At 45.2% G+C, this 20,857-nt stretch overlaps 1 protein-coding gene and 1 non-coding gene across 2 annotated transcripts in view; one reads left to right on the plus strand and one right to left on the minus strand.

The window, feature by feature from the left end:
• Myo10 (myosin X) overlaps positions 1 to 20,857 on the minus strand; it is a 212,592-nt gene that overhangs the window by 100,040 nt on the left and 91,695 nt on the right. The window contains exons 3-4 of the mRNA XM_052743059.1: positions 19,265 to 19,423; positions 2,467 to 2,654 (exon numbers count right to left, since the gene is read on the minus strand). Of these exons, the coding sequence (XP_052599019.1) occupies positions 2,467 to 2,654; positions 19,265 to 19,423 (347 nt within the window). The remainder of the gene's footprint in view (positions 1 to 2,466; positions 2,655 to 19,264; positions 19,424 to 20,857) is intronic.
• On the plus strand, positions 10,339 to 10,527 carry LOC128113865 (U2 spliceosomal RNA). The gene has a single exon (XR_008219675.1). It is a non-coding gene; the product is annotated as a U2 spliceosomal RNA (small nuclear RNA).

A 20,857-nucleotide genomic window follows, 5' to 3' on the forward strand; every position in this document is an offset into this window, starting at 1 on the left:
CTGACTTAAAAGGGCAAAACCCAAACTACAATCTCACATGGTACTTGCACCACAAGTCGAGTTACTTTATTAGGCATGCCAGTCTTTAAAGCTATTTCCGTACAAAGTGGGTAGCTTCACTTTGCTTAACTTTGAATCAGCACGATCCCTGCTTGAATTACTGAATACCCTGACAGTTCTGTCCAAGTTACTTCTACAGTCTTGCACGTCAGTACTACACTGACGAAGAGAACAGAGTCCATCTCTCCACATGCTTTGGGGGAGGGGAAATTAGCTCAGTCATTCATGTGCATGCAATTTCCAGTTGTTCAAAAAGCAGAGAAACTTTCAACAAGTATAATGGGCAGATCCTGCAGTATGAAAACTGTGTGGCGCCTGCAATGGTCATTATAGAGTGCCCACATCAAAGCCTCCAAAAGGCTTCCATGCCTTCAAGTCTGGCACAGTGAACAATACACCATAATCCTGTAAAAACACGTTAGCCATTATTTGATAGTATGAACACGTCTCAAATGTCTTCAAGCACACTCTCCATTCCCTTGCCTGGGGTCTGTGGGAGGACCTCCACTGGAACCCCTCCCCTGACAGGAATAGTTTCTCTGATCTGGGGAGAGGAGATGGGGTAGGGCATGCTCTGCTCAGTCCCAGATCCAACCTTCACCATCTGGGAATTGATCTCCCATGGTGATGAAGTCCACCCATTACCTGGCTGCATCCATGACCAGGTGGTCTGTCTGTGGAACATGGGGCTACAGTTTTGGCCAGCTTGATTGGCTTGAAGTCTGAAAATGGCATACGGCTCTCCATCTGTCTCCTGTGTCTTACTTTCACGGAACTGGAAATCCCGGGGCTGTCTATCTACTGCCCTCCCCCAAACCCAAACTGTCCTTTCCACTTTCCTTCCTCCTGAAAGAACAGAACGGTTTTGTCACAAGCTGGGGCTAGAAAGCCATGTAAAACAGCTGTCAAAGTCATTCACAACAGCAGCTCCGTGGACTGTCACTCCTCAGCAACAGTCATGTCCTATGAATGGACGCCTGGAGGGATAAATGAATGAAATGCTTTGATACTCCATGGAAACCTGAGCACATTCATCATATCTGTGTTGGACATCACCCAGGCCATGCTTATCCCCCCGGAACAGGCTCCCAGTACAAACAATAAGTTCTAATGGGATGCCACCAGGATGTATGCCGTGGGCCAATTTGTATTCGTTAATGATAAAATTTAAGAAAATTATAAAAAACGTACTCCAGTTCTTTTTAAAATGTGGTTCTTAGTGGGAAAGGTTTTCATGGTATGGGATCCCAGTACGTTATTTTCCCAGTAAGTAAGAGCTGGATATGTTGGTTGACACACACATAAGGAATCCCAGCACTTGGGAGGACGAGGCAGAAGGAATGGCGTGAGTTGGACACCTGTGTGAGCGACACAGGAACATCCTGTCTCAGAGACAACCAAAGACGTAAAGTTATACAAACAAAGAGATACACAAGTTAGACTCGGCTCAAGCAGGCATGTCATAGCTAACACAGAATTATTTTAAATAGACATGTCCTCTTAACATAGGCATGGCAGGCGCTCTTTCTCCACCTAATTTATAGGTAAACTTTAGGGCAGTGGTTCTCAATCTTCCTAATTCTGTGATCTTTAATATAGTCCCTCATGTTATGGTGACCCCAAACCATAATATTTTTGTTTTGTTTTGTTTGCTTGTTTTCGAGACAGAGTTTCTCTGTGTAGTTTTGGAGCCTGTCCTGGAACTCGTTCTGTAGACTAGGCTGGCCTTGAACTCACAGAGATCCGCCTGCCTCTGCCTCCTGAGCGCTGGGATTAAAGATGTGTGCCACCACTGCCCGGCCATACAATTATTTTTGATGCTATTTCATAACTGTAGTTTGGCTACTGTTACGAATTATGTTTTCTGAAGGTCTTAAGTGACCCGTATGAAAGGGTCAGCCATCCTAAAAGGGGTCACAACCTACAGGTTGAGAACCACTGGTTTGGGGGCATCACATTATAAAAAAAAATTCTTAAAATCAGGACATTGTTATCTAGGGTGATTTCTATCATAGTAGAGAAAAAGGCAGTCTTGTTCAAACATTTGAGCATCATGACTAGTATTCTAAAATACATAAAATATTTTAAATATGACACAGCCATCTATCTTTAAACAGACTGACGGTGCTTTATCCACGAAACAGCCTGAAGAATAATTCAAGAAAATTGGGAGGAAGGAAAAGAAAACGGGAATGTATAAATGATGATCGAACAAATGAATGAACCTAGGTGGGGCAAAACACAAACCCACACAGTCCATCTGCGAGCTCCATGTGTCTTCTGAGTGTCCTCAGCAGGAGCCAGGTGGTCGGAGGGCTCCTATCCCACCAGCGGCTCTTGCAGGTTTGTGCCGGGCTGGGGACCATCGGCCTCCCCCTTACACCCACCTCTCCGCTCCTGGCTCACCTGATGAGGATGCACTGGTTGTCGTAGCGCTTCCACAGGCAGCGGTAGCACTCGTTGGCGATGGCGAAGATGTGCGGCGGGAGCTCGCCCAGATGGCACCTGCTGTACAGCTCCATGGTGGCGCGCTCGTACAGGCCGGCGATGGGCTGATAGGGGTTCACGGAGGCGATGATGGAGCCGATGTAGGTCTGCAAGCAGAGGGGAAGGACCGGGCAGCGTTACCGAGGGCGGGCGGTGAGCCAGGCTCCGATTCGCACTTCGCCTGCTCTGCACTCTGCCCAGGGACCTGGACCGACCCAGGGAAATGATAGTCTCACAGGGCCTCGGTGCCCATGGCCCACGCCGTCCCTACACCCTAAACCTGTCACTGCGCAGGTGCGCCGAGCCGGTTCAGAGCAGGCTTTCTGGGAAAGGTTAACAGCGAAGGAGGATGGCGATGAGCCCAGACCAAATCCCTGTTCCCAGGTGACCTCCCCAGCCGCAATCCTTTCCTGGCACAAAGCCCAGTCAGTTCCGGTTCCCTTCCTCCACCAGTGGCTGTTATGAAACAGCAGGTGACAAAGGCAAAAAATAGAAAAAACGGGCAGGGGGCGGGGTGGGGAGGGGGGACGGGTACTACTGGGTGTGGGGAAAGCAGTTTGGGTGTGGGGAAACTTGTGGAGGTCACCTGCTATGGACCCACGGCGCACAGCACTGGGGATGTCGAAATAACTATCCCAAGGGCAAACCCCATGTTAGGGGCTGCCAGTCACTTTTTAGGGGGTTTTTCGAAATAAGTCTCTATGTAGTCCTGGCTGTCCTGGAACTTGTTCAGTAGACCAGGCTGGCCTCGAACCCAAGAGATCCACCTGTCATTGCCTTCCGAGTGGTGGAATTAAAAGCGTGCACCACTACACCTCGCTATGCAGCCACAGGTTTCTAAGCATGATGAGGAGACTGTTTAGGAAATGCTACAATACCTCATGACGTGCCATCTAACTTGTTAGGAGCATCCGTGCCTGGGAGCATCACTTTTCTCAGCCAATATCTGGGCAGAAATTACTCAGCCCCCCAGAGCAGTACAGCACAAGCTACTTACCACAGCTTAAAGCTATGGGCTCCCTCCACAAGGACTTCATCATTGGCATTTCTGCATCTAGGTTCCCCAGTTTTCCAGAGTCACACACAGTCAAGGCAGTAAGTCAACACACAAGGAAGCAGCACCCTGCAGACACCTCCCGCCTCCTAGGGAGCACACTTGCTGCGGCTTTACAAGAGCCCGTGTGTGTCCTTCTCCATTTCCCATGTGTTGAAGCCCTGGCCCACAATACCTAAAAATAGCACTGCACTTGAACACTGGGTCTTTAAAGGGTGACCAATTTAAACCCAGGCTCCTAGGGGGTATCTGAATCCAGTTCTGCCTGGTGTCTTCATAAGAAATGGGCAGGGAGCCCAGGGATGCAGGCTAGTAGAAAAAGGCAGGAAGAACCAATCGTACCTGCTGACCACTTTGTGCCTAGACCCCTGGTCTCCGGAACCATGAAGCATTTGTTGTGTTGTGGGGTTTTGTCATGGCAGCCCGGGCAAGCCATACACAGGCCTAACCCCTTCAGAATTCACAATGACTGTGGGAGACACGCAACCCCACTACACCTATTTTTCTTTTTCAGGTGAAGAAACTAGGGCATGAGGAGAAAATTCTGACAACAGCCACAGAGTCAGTATGTGGTAGAGGTGAGATCTGAATCCAGGCACCTAATGCTAGAACCCTTCCGTTACCACATTCGTTAAAGTAAGTACAGCAACCCTACAGGGTAGGGGGGCAGCAAAGGCAGACAGAAAGTCCACACATTCTGAGAACATCTGTACCTCATTATAATAATTTGTAGTGATTTATATTCACGGCAACTGCCAAGGACACCAGGCAAAGTAATATATGTTCGGAGCAACTTTTTAAACGTAAGAAAGTCTAGATTGGGGAAATAATCTGAACCAAAAAGAGATTAAAAACCTAAATGGCATTACCATGGTAATTGCACTCTTAGGTTTAGAACCAAAATGAATGGAAAGCAGATATTCAAACATTTGCACACCCATGTTGAAAGCAGCATTATTCATACAGCCAAAGGGTATGAAACCCAAATGCCCACCTTCAGATCAAAATGTGCGAAAGCTGTGGCACAGCCGTACAACAGGAAATCTTTAGACACAGGAAAGGAACGCAGTGCTTATACACCAATGTAGAGGGTTTGAAAGTATACCAGCTTAGAAACACCAGACACTTCCAGAATAGGCAAGGCCATAGAAACAGGAGGATCGGGGTTGAAAAGACTCCCTGTGGGTGGTAACGGTTAATCAGTACCAGGTTTTCGTTTGGGGTGACGTAGATATTCAGGGACTAGGTTAAAGTGTGGGCTGCTCAACATCCTAAATGCACCGTGTCTCACTGGTTCATAGACTTCACGTGATAAACTTTATGTTAAATAAAGTTCACCTCAATCAGACAAATTAATGTTATTTTCTAAGTAAATGTGCAGGTCTTTGGAAATATAGACACCCTAGAAAGTCTACTTCTCTTTGTCTCATCTCTGTAGGGAAAATTGAGCCAGAAAGAAAGACTGAAGCCACTCCTCCCGCTGTGGGAGGAGAAGGGTGACACCCAGGCATTCTGGTCCCTTTTCATGTGTTAGTCTCTGTGGAGGAGACACCCAAGGCTCAAGTGCTTGATTCTCACCTCCATTTTGTCTGTCTGTCTTCTTTCTGCCCTTAGTGTTATTTTTTAATGCTGTTAATCATCAATCAAAAGCATTCATTCTGTCACTGTGCGATACTTTTCCACTCACATCGACAGAGGTCAACGGTCAATGCCATCACTCTTTAGAAAGCCAAATGTGCCAACAGAGGAGCCACTACATGCCATCAACAAAATGGCTTAGATGGGCACATGAGCTGGGACAGGTAGAATGATATGAAAGCACAGGTACTGCATTCAGTAGATTTCCACATTTGATTCACTTAATTTGGTATACTATTGTATACCTATCATTAATGAGACTATTTGTTAAAATGATATATCATGTCTTGGTTATTTTGCATGTCTATTTATGACATTTGTATGGTGGTGTAAAATTCTGAGCCATGCACCCTCCCTCCTTCCCTCCCATGCATACCTATGAAGGCCAGAGGTTGATGCCTGGTATCTTACTTTAAAAAAGTGTGTGTGTGTGTGTGTGTGTGTGTGTGTGTGTGTGTGTGTGTGTGTGTGTATGTGCAACATGTGCAGGGTTGCTTGGAGAGGCCAGAAGAGGTCACTGGATCTGCTGGAGCTGCGGTTACAGGCATTTGTGAGCTACTTGACATGCGCTTGGGAACTGGTCCTCTGGAAGTGCAGCAGGTGCTCATCCCCACTGAACCACTCTCCATCCCTCTGTGACCAGATCTGTTACTGAACCTTGACCTCATTGATCCAGCTAGGCTGGCCAGCAGTGAGCTCCGGGAATCCGCCTCCCTTCACCTCAGGAGTAGGGTTAAGACAAGTGCTACCACACCTAGCTTTTTATGTTGGTGCTGGGATCCGAACCTGAGACCTCTTCCTTGCAAAGCAGGCACTTCCATCTTCCCATCCCCACCCTTGTTTCTAAAACTCCTAAAACTATCAGTAATTCTCAATCCTCTTTTCTGCAAGCTTGCTTAAAAACAAAGTGCTTACTTCTGCTACAGTCTCAAAGCCATGTTCCCCTTTTATGACTGGGGAGCCTCTAAATCACACAGCATCCTTTGGGATATGGCTCATTCTGACAGCATGGATAGCGTGATTGCTCTGTAAACAAGAGACATAATGACCTTCATTAGCAATGGTAAAGACAGAGCAGCCAAAATGGTCTTTTTTTGCAGTAATTCAGGCTGGACTTGTCCAGTGAAATAGTTCCCAATGATCAGTCTGGCAGCTGTGCTGGTTATACACAGCCCAAAAGGCTGGGCCCACATGCTGTCCCCACCCAATGACAGTGCCTCCTGGGGTCGAAGGAAGCTGGGTACTTCTGGCAACAGCTATTCTGCTTGAAGGCAGTCCACAGAGCTTGGAAATGTGTGGTGTATCTCAGTGGCCATACTTGTCAAACTTCATGAAAAGCACAATGATTCTTTTCCCCACTGACGTGGCCACTACCACCCAGGGCCACCATTTATAGCTAGCCCGTGACCTGAAGCTCACTAACACCATTCTAGAAACATCTAAAGACTCCTTCGTGAAGCCACCACCTTTCAGGAGAGAGGAAACCATGGATGCCAATAGTCACCTTAACCAAGATTCTCCGGAGTCCGTGATATAGGCAGAAGACAAGGCCATCAGAGCTGCTGTGGGTTTAAGGAAAAGACTAACTGCCTAATGTCACAGCAGCTCTAGTGACCGTCCACATCTCCTAAGGCCATTCTGACCTTCACACCTGGCTCTTAGGACACAGGGAGGGTGCTCTGCTCAGTTACTACTCGCTTAGTGAGTGGCCAGGAAGAAACAAGGTCTCTTATTCTTACAGACTATTGTGAACTTCAAATTCATATAAACATGGCTGAGAGGTATAATTCTTGCCCTGAAACCTTGATTTTCCACAGTCTGGAAGGAAACTTCTGAAGTCTTCAGCATGTGCCTTTGTGTCCTCAAACACAGGGTAGTAGCTGATTTAACCTATCCCTGAGGAGTTTTGGTCTCACCCAAGCTCCGAGTCCACAAACACAATACCCACAGTGGACAAGGTAGATGACCTGCCAATCTATGCTGAAATCATTGCAGGCCCTTGAGGTCAATGCTGCCAGAGGACCCCTATGGCTACATTGGAGAATGGTGCCATAGGTGATGGCCTGTGGAATGAAAGGCTATGTCTGAGGGATGACTTGGGGGGCCAAAAGTGGTCTGCCAACAGGAGAGCTTTATTGCAGAAACTAGATAATAGATGATACCAAACGGAGTTGTTCTCTTACTTTTCATTTTAGACATCCATTTCAGTATGTTTAAAACTTCTCATCTTTTGGGGCTGGGGACTTAACTCAGAGGCAGAGCTCTGCTTAGCTGTATTAAGTACTGAGTTTGATCTCCAGTGCCACAAAAATCAACCACCTTTGTACCTTTTAAGGTAAATTATTAGTGAAACTGTGAGTGCCTTAGAGACTGCCCACTCTAAGATATGTGTTGGCCTTTCACACTCCATGTACTTTTATAGCTTCTACCCAGCCCAGCAGTTGAATTTTCCTGCCCTAATACGGTTTGGGATACATCTCCCTGTTGGGTAAATGACATTAAGCGGAGCTGTAACCTGATTATTAAAAACCAAGCAGTTGGAGCTGGGGGATGTAGTTCAAGTGGTAGAGCACTTGCTTGACATGTTAAAGGATTGGGTTTGGTTCCCAGTATTGACAAAACAAATGTCTCCTTTACAATACTCCTTTTGGAATGCAGGGTAGATACAACTCTTCCAATCTGAATACAATAGGTTTACTATTTCCACTTGTCACTATCAACACTACAGCGCTGCTTTTTAACGGATTCCAGGACCCAAAAACTTTTCCCTTGCCATAGGAATTTTTGTTCTTTTTCTTTTTTTAAGACACAAGTTCTCCTGTAGCTCAGGCTGGCCTTATTCTCCCTCCTCAGCTTCCCAAGTGCTAGGATGATAGGCCTATGGCACCATGACAATGTTTTTTGTTACAGGATTTTGGATTTTAGGTGAATAGTAAGCCAACAATTCCAAAACAACTTTAGCTGACATTTCATGATTCTAGGTGTGGTAGTTTGAAAGAGAATGCACCCCCTACCCTACTATTGGCTCATATGCTCAGCCCCTAGTTGTTGAACTGTTTAGAAGGACTAGGGGGTGTGGCCTTGTTGAAGGAGGTGTGGCCTTGTTGAAGGAGGTGTGTTACTGGGAGTAGGCTTGGAGGTTTCAAAAACCCACAACAGGTTGAGTCTCAATCTGTCTATCTGTCTGTCTGTCTGTCTCTATTAATCTCTCTCTCCTAACTCCCTCCCTCTCCACCTCTCTGCCTGTGGCCTGCAGATTAGGATGTAAAGCTCTCAGGTACCTCTCTCCAGCAGCATGCCTGCCTATCTACACCACACTCCCTGCCACGATGACAATGGACTAATCCTTTGAAGCTGTAAGCAAGCCCCAATTAAATGCTTTCTAGGGCTTGTCTTGGTTATGGTGTCTCTTCATAGCAATAGTAACTAAGACACCAGGCATATCATCAGCCTTTAGTTGCTAAACAAGATTCTTCCATGTAGGCAGGCAGAGGCCGCCACTTTAACATCTTCCATGACATGAAGACGACACCTCTACAGTTCCTTGGTAGGTGAGTAGGGTTAAGGATGGGAATCAGGTTTTGACAGATACCACACTGTGGATTAACAGCAATGGTCTCTACCGCCAACACACAGAGCTCAGCTCAGCCAGAGTCCCTGTTTTATATGCTCTTTTTGACTTACATCTAGAATCCATCCAAGATACTGCCTTGCTCAGGGCCTCACCATACTTGGATTCAATCTCCACAAGCTGTTTCTCCATAATTCCCAGTCTCCCTCTCTCCATCCTACCTCTGAAAAGGCCATATAACACCCTACTCAACTACAGAACACTTGAGTCAAGGAATGGGCTGTATATACAAGAGGGGCTTCACGGTGCTCTCACTCTCTGTTAGCGCACTCGCTGGTGTCCACGTAATCACCAAACTGCCTGGATCCTTTCTCAGACATCATCCCCACCATTCAGTGATATGTGACCGCATTCTCAGAACAATGGCTTCTGTCCACAGAAAGACGAAAACTTTAACTGTCTGTGCCAGCATAGGTACCAAAGCACACTTCTGAACCTCACAGTGGAAGCATATTTTGAGACAACCACTCCAGTCCTTGTTCACAATAGTCTACCCAAAATAACAACAACTTACAGGGTTTGAAAACTAGCCAAAATAATCATGGTCAAAGACGGCCCCCCAGTTAAGGAGGCCACCCTTTGCAAACATGATTTGGTCTCTGAATCCCAGGCTGTGTCTTTAGAAGGTCAGTAACTAGTCAGAGAAATGCAGCAGGGAGCCAAGTCAAACTGGCAGGTGGAGGGAGAAGGAAGGGGCTGGCGTGTGCTACCAAGTGGGGCGGAAGGGACAAGGCCCAGCACTGTAAAGACCCTAACAGCTGTGAAGCAGCACGGCTTGCGAGCTTTGATCAGTCTGCACTCTATAAAAAGGTATTATTACTGCTCCAAAAATGGCCATGATGACTCTGCAGCTTAAGGCTGGACACACGCAGGTGCCAGCTTCTGCATGTTGGATTCCAAAGCATTCCACAGCACTACACAGCACAGTCATTTTTATGGCTGTTCAGAAATAGAAAATACATCCTATTTTTGAAGCATGTAAACTTTCTTGCCAGAAGAGTTCCACATAACTTACCCTGAAAAACATTACTTCCTTGCCCATTTTAATAATTCGGAACAGCCCTCTGCACATGTCGCCTAAAAATGCTAAAAGAAACTCATTGTGTTTCTTCAACACCAAATCTATCAAAATTCAGGGCTTGCAAAAACAGAATGTACCTATATCTAACCCATCAAAAATTTAATTTGATTTCATAGTATATGTGTATATCAAAACACCACGTTGTATATCTTTTTTTTTTAAGATTTATTTATTTATTATGTATACAGTATTCTGCCTGCATGTGTCCCTGCAGGCCAGAAGAGGGCACCAGATCTCATTACAAGTGGTTGTGAGCCACCATGTGGTTGCTGGGAATTGAACTCAGGACCTCTGGAAGAGCTGTCGGTGCTCTTAACCACTGAGCCATCTCTCCAGCCCCTGTATATCTTAATAAAGTGTTTTGTTTTTATTTTTTTAGTCATGCACAGAACTTCTTGGCCTTTTGACTGAGATCAAGTGGAGTCATTGTTCTTGTCAGTTTAATACTGGATGCACCCCTCTATCTAAGAATGAAATATTAAGTGTATTTTTAGAGAAGGAAAATGGAGTAGCTTGTTATGTCCACTCCACACATTGGCTCGGTACTGTAGTAGCTCTAGGAAGGGTGTTTCCCATCTTATAGTAAAATCAAGTATAATTTTAAAAATCTTGCAGGACCCAAAGGCTTTAGCTGCACTGAGTTATAGACGAGGAGGTAGCCATGTGGGATGTCAGAACTCCCCCCAACGGAACAGCTAATCTGGACAGCAGGGTCTAGAGAAGTGCAAACACCTGGTCCTCAGCTCTAGTGCCACGCTCCCTGATCCGTGGCTTAACATCTCTAGACCAAGATTCTGATCAGCTATAGCCTGGCCCTCTCCGTTACCATACGTGGTTACTATCCGGAAGCGCTCCATGAGTCAGGAGTTTATTATTGTCATTGCTAAGAACTCTCTTCACCTGTGGCCCTGCAGGGCTGGACAGAGGTCAAGTAGGCCGAAACGTACCACAGAAACTGGTTATCTACAGTTTGTGCTATGGGCTATTTTCCTGTAGGCAGGAACTGTCAAGAGGAGGAAATCACTTCTTTCAGATTTATTTTCCACCCACCATTTCTCGCTCTCCTCTCGCAGTCATCCCAGTTCAATATGGCGGTGGTTCACTTTCTAAATCTTTACTTTGCGTGGACTTCAGTTTGAGACTCATTTCCTCAATGGACTGCCGCACTTCTTCCTGCGGATGCCCCACAGATGGCTCAAATCCAACGTGGCTAGCCTCTCCTGAGCACCTGTCTCCTCCCACAGAGCCACACCTCGACAACAGCACCAGACCTAGCCAAACGGCAACCAGTGATCTTATAGAAAGTCAGAGTTTTAGAGTCAACAAGACAGCTCAGGAAAAAAGGCACTGGCCACCAAACCTAGTGCCCTGTGTTTGATCCCCAGGACCATGGTGGAAACAGACAATCAACTCCTACAAGTTATCCTCTGCCCTCCACATGTGCACCATGGCATGATGGCATGCATGTGCATGAACACACACACACACACACACACACACACACACACACACACACACAGATGGGGGGAAGAGGGAGAGAGGGAGAGAGAGAACAGGAGACTCATAATAAATTAAATAAACAAAATTTATAATTTTTTAAAAAGTAAATGCAGCCTTCCTGCCAGCTATTGTGACTAAAGAATTGGATTCTGCTTCCCTGACTCTCTGTGACAAAGACATCACCATTTCCAGTTTGGTTTACTGGTCAACTCTTCCCCCAGATCTGTCACATCCTAGCGTTAGCCAAAATTTTGTTGCCAGAGTTTCCCCACAACTCGTGTCTAGCTTCTGCCATCATTTCTCAGGAGTTCAATGAAGTTCATTAACTCTGGTCTTGGGCACTTTGCTGATCAGGGGTTTGCAGCCTTTGTTCCGGTGTTTTGAATGGTCTGCGTTGGATAAATGCCTCAAGCGCATCTTTGTACACACTCCAATGCTGCCACGAGAGCTGCTTTCCTCCTTAGCCAAACGTCCCCACAAATGCTCCAAACTCATGCAGCTAGCATCGTGGCTGAGGACCGCTGTTGCCTCCTCATCCTGAGATCAGCCACTGGTCTCAGTGTTTTCAGCTCACTCACTGTCTCCCCGAGCTGCAGTCCATGGTTTGCTAACGTCTGTCCTCAACAATCAATTAAGTGCCTTCCACTTACGCAATCTTTCAACAAAGGTTACTGTGAACAAGAGGAATTCTGCAACTCTGGAGCCCAGCACAGAGCCCGACAGTCAGGCAGGGCTAAACTGATATGGATGTCCTGCGGACATACACTGCAAACATCCTCCTCGACATACCCACGCTTTCATTCTGTTCAAGGGTGCTCTTTGCTCAGTCCTTCTGTGTAAGAAAACCATTTGCCATGGTCTGTTTGCAAAAAGTGAAAACACTTTTAAACAAAAACAAAACATTAGATGTTAAACATGTTTTTAAAAGACACTAACATCGCAAGAGCTGAAACTCAGTACCCAGGTTTAGAAGTTTCAGTGTCCCCATTTCCTGGGAAGGAATTTATGTTTCAAATTCCCTTCCTGTTGAAAGGAGTCCGAACCAAAGGCAGAGTCAGAGTGTGTGTGGAACGTCACAAAAACACAGGTCCATAGTCGCCGCCACCGTGTGCGGATGTGGATAGTGGCGACTTGAGGGCACAGTTGAGTAAACTTTGTGAATATACAGAACCAGCCAGATGGTTACAATTACATCTTGGCAACACAAATCTTGATTTCAAGTAAGGGTGAAAAAAAAAAGTCAGAAAACAAGAGCCTCCTCACAAACCACACCACACAGCTGTTCCTGGTGTGTGCCACATGCCAAATCCGACTGAACGTCCAAGCTCTAGGCCCTCCTGAAATGTGTGGCAAGTAGAGATTTTTGATACTGGCTTTGACAATAGACGGAAGCGAACTAAAAGCTCTACTTTGGGAAGACTCAGCTTGTGGAAATGAAACACAAATTTTGGTTATGGTGTGCCCCAAACAGAAACCTCCATGACAGGACATGTCCATCTTCATTCACATCACTCATGGTTTCCCAGAGGCGAACGCCACGTCACTCACTGTCTGCTAAAATCAACAGGCCACTGACTGGCCAGAACTTCTCCATTAGTGCATCTTTCTTCCAGAAGCAAGCTTCAAAAGTAACTCAGGAACAATGCACACCTTTACATATTGGAGCTGAAATACCACCTAAACCAAGAAGGGCTATTTTTGAAAGAGCTAAAAATGAATGAGCAGTAGGGCGTCTTCCCTGCTCACAGAGCATGTATCTTTAGACACAATCTGACTCTTCAACCAGCTCCTTTGATTCTGATCTCTGCTGCTGTTTGTTCAGCAAGACCAACAAACTGGGCAGAACACACACACACACACACACACACACACACACACACACACACACACACACACACACGGCCTCCTCTGGGGCCCTCCTCAACACCATAAATGCAGGCTCCCTACGGCTCCAGTGATGTGGTCTGGAGCCATTCCGTAGTGGCTGGGAGAGGAGTCTCCTCCGGAACACTAACTCAGAACTGACAGACGCTGTAATGGAGGGAATGTGCGTCTCCTCCATCTGGCAGCAGGCAAAGCTGCCACACCACCGAGCTGGCAGTCCCCGCCTGCACTTGGACACGGAGCTTACTGCCAGAATCAGGGGAAACTCATCCGCTCCAGTCAACACTGTTCAGATGCTAGACAATCTGAGATGATCCAGACTCCAGGGACAAGTAGGACAGGCCTCCAAAACCCACAAACCCTTTCTCGTCTCCTTGAGGGGCTGCCAACACTTGGTGTCAGGCTGCCCTGCCATCATGTCACAAGCTGGGAATCCTTCCTTTGCTCTCTTGTCTGCTTGTTACCTAAGGCCTTATTTCCATCTCTATGCTGGTCTAAAATCCCCGTCTCTTCAAGGCTGAATTATTCAAACACTCTTGGGTGGCAGATCAGATCCCTATCAACTGTCCAGGCAAAGTCACTTTTTACAAATTTTAATAGAGGTAATGTGGACTTTATGCCATCAACTGCACACTTTCCAGATCAGCATGATGGCGGTGGGGGTGGGGGTCCCCAATCTTGACACTTGTGACAAGTTGGGCAGATAATTCCCTGTGGTAGAGGCTGTAGAGGTTGGTAGGAAGCATTCACGGGCCTTGAGTGGCTAGAGATCATTAGCATTTCTCAACTTGCCTATAATAATTAATAAAAATGTCTTCAGATACTGTCAAATATCCCAGAGAGACAGTTATTCCGTTGAAAACAAATGCTTTAGGGTTTTCTAACCTTGGATGTCTATCCCAGCTAATTTCCCAGCAAACACCTGGTTCTAGAGTCACAGTCAACTTTCTCTCCATTTAGTGAGGCCCTCACAATACAACCTAACTTTCATCTTTGTGGGATATGTTCATCAGTTTTCATCAGGAGGTGGGAAGGGATGGGACCAGGGAGGAGAGGCCCTCCTCAGACCCCCACCTCCATCCAAGGACCATCAATGAAGACTAGTAGGCATATGTCAAGGAGGCCCAGACTGGAAGCCAGGGCCACAGTGAGGAGCTACAGTGAAGAGCAGGAGAGGATGAGAAGGCAGATGAGGTAAAGCCCCTGACACAGAAGGGTCTGGAGTTCCAGGAAAGGAATCCAGTATTGGAGTCTAAATCAGGGCTTGCACATGGGCAATGTCAGGAAGAATGGAGCTGATTCTGGAGGGTAATGGAGTCAAACATGCCAGTGGCAGAACAGAGCCCTGGGGCCTGCAGACACTAGAGAAAAATGCTGCTCAGCTGCTCTTTTCCCAGGGCAGGGATACGCCCTCTCCCACAGGAGGAGTTAAGGGACACAGGTCATTCGGAGGCTCCAGCGACAAGGTCCAAATGAAGACTGTGTCGCACTCACATCTTCCGTCCCCCAGTGAGGGCTGATCTTCAGTTGCTCAGTGTGCATGCTGTCAGTTAGCTCTGGGTTTTCTTTCCTGCGAAACTGCAAGCTGAGGCCAGGGACATGCTCTAAACATCTTCCAAATGCCCCCTGAACATGGCGCCAAGTTCCAGGCTGGAGCCTTCTAAATAAAAACTTGTTGGTATGAGATGAATAAGTTGGATAAGAAAATACAACAGTTAAAGTTTCTGAAGCATTCTATTATTCTATTTCAAAACAGCTCTAACAAAAAGAGGGCTATGATATCTGACCTTTACAAAAACAATTTATAAAAAAGGGAGATTCTGAAAGATTAAATTAGCCATGTAGAGCTGAAGGGGCTTGTGAAGAAAAGTGGGGCTTAATGCTCATTTGCTTAGTCTCAAACCCTTTTTTTTTTTTTAAAAGATATTCTTTACCTCTTTCCATAGTGGATGGTAAATGGTAGGAAAAACAAGTTTTCTCTGGATAAAGTCCTTGCGAGCAGAGAGCAAAGAACAGCAGACTTCTTTGCTGGAGGTGGTCTTTCCTACCACCAACTCAGAGCAGAAAGCCACAGCAGGACATCGGCGTGAACGGGGCCTAGTACCAGGAGTCCCTTTTTATTAATGGAAGGCAGAACACCGGTTCCTCCCCAAAGAACCAGACCCACACTCATCCCTAGAAACTGTGATTATAAATGTCCGTAGTGACAAGACTCCATAGGTATGACTGTGAATGCAGCTAGGCACATTACCAGGGGGTTCTGCTTATTTGATTTGGTTTAATTTTATAATAAAATCGTGGGGGTGTATATGTATGTGTGTGTTCATGTATGCACACGGGCAGGGGCATATGCACACGTGTGTATGTACATGAGGAGGCCAGAGGTTGGCATCAGCTGCCTCCCTAAATCACTTTTCACTCTGTCTTTGAGAACCCAGAAACTGCTGACTCAGTTGGGCTGGTTGCTAATCACTCCTCAGGGATCTGTCTGTCTGCTCTCCCACCCAGCACTGCTGTTACAGTTGCAGGCCGGCTTTTACTAGGGTCCTTATGCTTACTCAGAGAGCATATCCCTGACTGAGCTATCTCCTGGCTCCCTGGCTCTGATCTAATCATGACACTTAAAAATTGTCACCTTTCCTCAGGGTGGGGGAGAGAGAGAGAGAGAGAGAATGACCATGTGACCAGAGGAAAGACATGAAGCCACAGAAGGATTTATAAGCTACAAACTATGGAAACAAGGAATGTAGGAGGCTCTGGAAGCTGGGAATTCCCTCCAGATGCCCGTCAGGAATAAAGAACAGATTCTGTCTACAACTGCACATGACTGAATTCTGCCAGCAAGGGGAATGAACAGGAAATGGATACCCCTAGAGCCCCCAGAAAGCAGTGCAGGCCTGCAGATACCTTTATTTCAGCTTGTGAGGCGGCTTTTATCCATCATGCCTACACACTGTAACTAGACAGATGAGCTGTTTTGATTGAGCATAACTATGGCACTGTGTTACATCCGGAAGAGAAAATTAAGACAACAGCCTTAGCAAAATTCAGAGAACCCCCCCACCAAACGTATTAAGATATAAACAGGCATTACACAGAGCTGAGACGCAGACGAAGTGGTGTCCTTTTTGACTGTGAGCAGTTTGATTCCATTGGAGCATTCACAGGGACTGTACCTCCCACCAACAGCACAGCAACGACAAAGTCACCGTGTGTCCTTTCTGGGCAATAAGACAGTTAAGTACATCTCAAAAAGAAAGCACACTGGGGCATAATTAACTAACTTTACTGCAAGTTCCATACGAAAAAACCGTGTACTTTTCCCTCAAAAGAGATGGAAAAGAACTTTACATTAAAAAAACAGGACCAAGATCTTATTCAAAGATTTACTGGGCAATTTAGCTATCAGGTTTAACATTATTATCATGAAAAGAGAGAAGAGAGTGAAAAAAAAAATCTTTTTTAGAAGGCTCTGCTTTTAAAAGCCCTGGGATAGGTTTGACCTACTGACCAACTGTCTTATCGGCTGAAAATGTGTAATACGAATGTCCATCTATTTTCTTATATCAGAAGAGCATGAGTTCAGAAACAAGTGCAAGAGGCATATTACATTAAAAATTTTTCAAAAAAAAATCAAACTTCATGTTCTAGTATCAGTTAGAACAGACTATTTGTAATGTGCATGGCATTCACCTTTCAAACGCTTATTGCACAATTATTAGGCATTTGCCGGCATCCTTGGGTCAAAGAAGGCAACGTAAGTCATTAGAAAACCTAGCAAGTGCGTGACAGATCTCAGTGTTAAAAATGAAAACACACAGGGCAGTGGCTGGCATGCATGCTCTCAACTCACTGCTGAGAAGAAAAGAATGAATGCACACCACCAGTGTGTGCCAAGTGCAAATAATGTGGCTACTTTTACACAAACTTGTATGAATGCCACCTCTTCTGAGGGGCATACGGAAAACACTGCAATCTGAAGACGGGGTCAGCAAGCTCATAGTCAGGGGACTGGGATGCAACTGGGTTCCTCTTTGCAGGCTGTCTGAGAGTACATGGCAAACAGCGGGTCAACCTGGCAAAAATGACACTTTCACTGGGCGGCGGTGGGGCACACCTCTAATCCCAGCACTCGGGGGGCAGAGGCAGGCAGATCTCTGTGAGTTCGAGGCCAGCCTGGTCTATAGAGTGAGTTCCAGGACAGGTTCCAAAAGCTACACAGAGAAACCCTGTCTCGAAAAACCAAAACAAGCAAACAACAGACACTTTCACAGTGTAAAGGAAGGCAAACAAACATACCTTTCTTCACACTAAAGAAAACTGAGCATTACACCCACATGTCTCTAGTTTCTCCTGTATCTTACCCCTTCCTCCACCTAAGCATAGACAATGAGGACCACACATGCTTCTGTCACCACCAATCAAAGATCAAAATCATTACAATAAGAAAATTACAATAACCAGAATTCCAGAAACATTGGCAGCGTCAAGCATAACTCCTATGGCACAAAAATTACTATAAGTCCAAGAATTTCAAGAGTATTATATTAGTTTTCAAAAGAAAATGACATGAAATTGAATTTGATACCAAAAAATGTCTAAGCAGCTGCCTCCATTTTTACTTTTTAAAAACTTGCTAACAGACAGACAGAAAAGGGGATGATACGTGTAGGGCAATGAATCTTGATCGGTAGGATAATGTCTGTTTTTCAATTTCAAAAAGTTGTTATAGAAATGAATTTCTTAAGATTTATTTTATTTTTAATTATGTGTATATGTATGTGTCTGTATCTGAGTATATGCAAATGTGAGTGCAGTGTCTGTATTTCAATTTCAGAAAGCTATTAGAAAAATGAATTTCTTAAGATTTATCTTATTTTTAATTATATGCATATATATGTGTCTGTATCTGCACATGTAAGTGCAGGTGCCCTCGGAGTCCAGAAGAGGGTGTCAACCCTCATGTGAACTGACTGACCTGGGTGCCAGCAACTGAACCTGGGTCCCCTCAAAGACTAGCATGCACTTCTAACTGCTGCTCCATCTCTGCAGCCTGAAAGTGAACTGTCCATATTACTTCTTCATTTTTATTTGCAATTTTTTTTGTTTTTTGTTTTTTTAAGATTTATTTATTTATTATGTACACAGAAGAGGGTGCCAGATCTCATTACAGATGGTTGTGAGCCACTATGTGGTTGCTGGGAATTGAACTCAGGACCTCTGGAAGAGCAGTCAGTGCTCTTAACCGCTGAGCCATCTCTCCAGCCCTACTTTTTCATCCTTACATTCCATATTACTTATCATATAGGTTGAATCCCATTTCATGAAAGCAGTGAGGACAAGGGTATACAAAGGCTTTGTATCTGCACGTCTCCACCGAAAACAGCAAAGAGGAACCCCGCAACTTAGAAAGGTACATTTCCATGAAGGCCAGTAGCACCCCAGGATGGACGCTAGAGGCAGAAATGGCCACAAAAAATTCACAAAACCCGAAAAAGTCAAAGGGAAGATAAAGAAGCTTTGATGGGGGGTGCTGGCATGTCCTTAGTTGAGGAAGGCAAAGGATCATATATGATTTCTTTCATAAAAGAACACTTAGCACCAAGACACAATGTGTGTCTTCACAAGAAGCAAGAGGGTGAGTCACTTCAAACTGCAGAGGACCCCTCAACAGGAAGTTGAGGAGAATCTGCTTTTTTCTCTCAAGTTTCTAACTGGGCAAAACTTTACAAAACATAGTTTTTCAGAAATTAATGAGAGGCACTCCAATGGCAGGACATATTCTTTGGAAGTGGGGGAAAAAACCCCAGAACACTCCACCTTGAGGGGCCTCTGTGTATGGGGGGCGGAGTGCTGGGGATGGATACCAGGGCTTGTGAAGGTTGGGCGAGCACACCTCTTACCCTGAGGAACGGCAGGCGGAACTTACATATATTTGATTCCTCTTGTATCGCTGGAATAAGTTGTACATGATGGAGCCTCCGTGGAGCTCGGTCAGGGAGGCCATGTCATCCACGCCCTCCTCATTCATGGGGTGCATGGCGGTCACCTTTTGGTGGGTGATTGTGCTCTGCTTGTAGGTGAACACCTGAGGGTAAGAATGAATTTAACTGTTTAGTCTTCAGTAGACGACTTCTTCAGAGGTGCCCAGACTGGTAAAACAACCTCAGTACAAACAGTCGACATTTTAGAAACACATTTTTTCCCCCATCTTCTTTATGGCATCTATATATTTTCTAAAGGAAGAAATTATTTTGACAGCTGCTAGTAAACTTTAGAAGACATTATATGTCAAGTATCAATCATCCTTGGGGACTCACAGTACCTTTAAATTCATATTTCATTCCTCTACACCGTTCTTTAATGGGTATAAATCAGGGAACTAAGCATGGGCTGGTGAAATGGTTCAGTGGTTAAGGGCACTTCTTGCTCTTGTGAAGGACCCAGGTTTGGTTTTCAGAACCTGCACAGACACTTCCAACCATCCATAACTCTAGTCCCAGGTGATCTGATGCCCTCTTCGGAACTCCAAGGGTACCAGGCACAAGGTGGTACATATACATACAGGCAGGCAAAACACTCATATAAAACAAAAACGTAAGTCTAAAAAACATTTTTTTTTTTCAAGACAAGGTTTCTCTGCATAGCACTGGCTGTCCTGGAACTCACTCTGTAGACCAGGCTGGCCTCAAGCTCACAGGGATCCACCTGCCTCTCTGCCTTCTAAGTGATGGGCGTCACCACCACCCGGCAAAACAATTTAATATAAATAAATAAATAAATAAATAAATAGATAGATAGATAGACTAGGTTTTTTTTGTTGTTGTTGTTGTTGTCTTTTTTGTTTTGTTTTGAAAGACAGGAACTTGGTCTCCCTACAGCTTTATTCTGGATCATCTGGTAGCTTCAAAGCTTCACAGTCAAGTTCTTTAGGTGTTATATTAAGTTATACTCATTAAGTATTAATCAAGTAAATATTCCCTCCATCCGCTACAAGACTGCCATAAATCATTACATCAATATTTAGAAAATGTAACCAGTATTCCCTCTCCATCAAGACATGTAACATGCATGTGTTCTTTATCAGATGATATACCTTATACTTCCAAACAAGAGTAATGAGTGATACATACGTATAGTGGTAGCATGTACATCAAATGACACTAATACTATGTGGCTCATTATTGGGGTCAGCACATATTTCTGAAGCTACTGTAAGTGATCACAGAATTAACCACAGCAACTTATGGTCTGTTTGTTGACCAAGTTCAACCTGCTTTACACATAAATGTACCTGTGAAAGTGATTCTCCTATCGAGTCCATATCCTCATTTATGCATTCATAGTTTGGGTCTGGTTTTGCAGTATAGGGGACCAAACCCAAGGTCTAGCAAGGGCTCTACCACTCAGCTACTTTCTCAACCCCTACTAGTTAATAGATTTTAAACCATGCAAGCTTCCTTTAAATAAAACAAAACTGCCAAAAGGTTATTTTAAAAAGAATATAAATACCATGAGAAAC

The sequence above is a fragment of the Peromyscus californicus genome, unplaced genomic scaffold, assembly GCF_007827085.1.
Source record: "Peromyscus californicus insignis strain IS unplaced genomic scaffold, ASM782708v3 Scaffold_18__1_contigs__length_77618521, whole genome shotgun sequence".
NCBI lineage: Eukaryota > Metazoa > Chordata > Mammalia > Rodentia > Cricetidae > Peromyscus > Peromyscus californicus.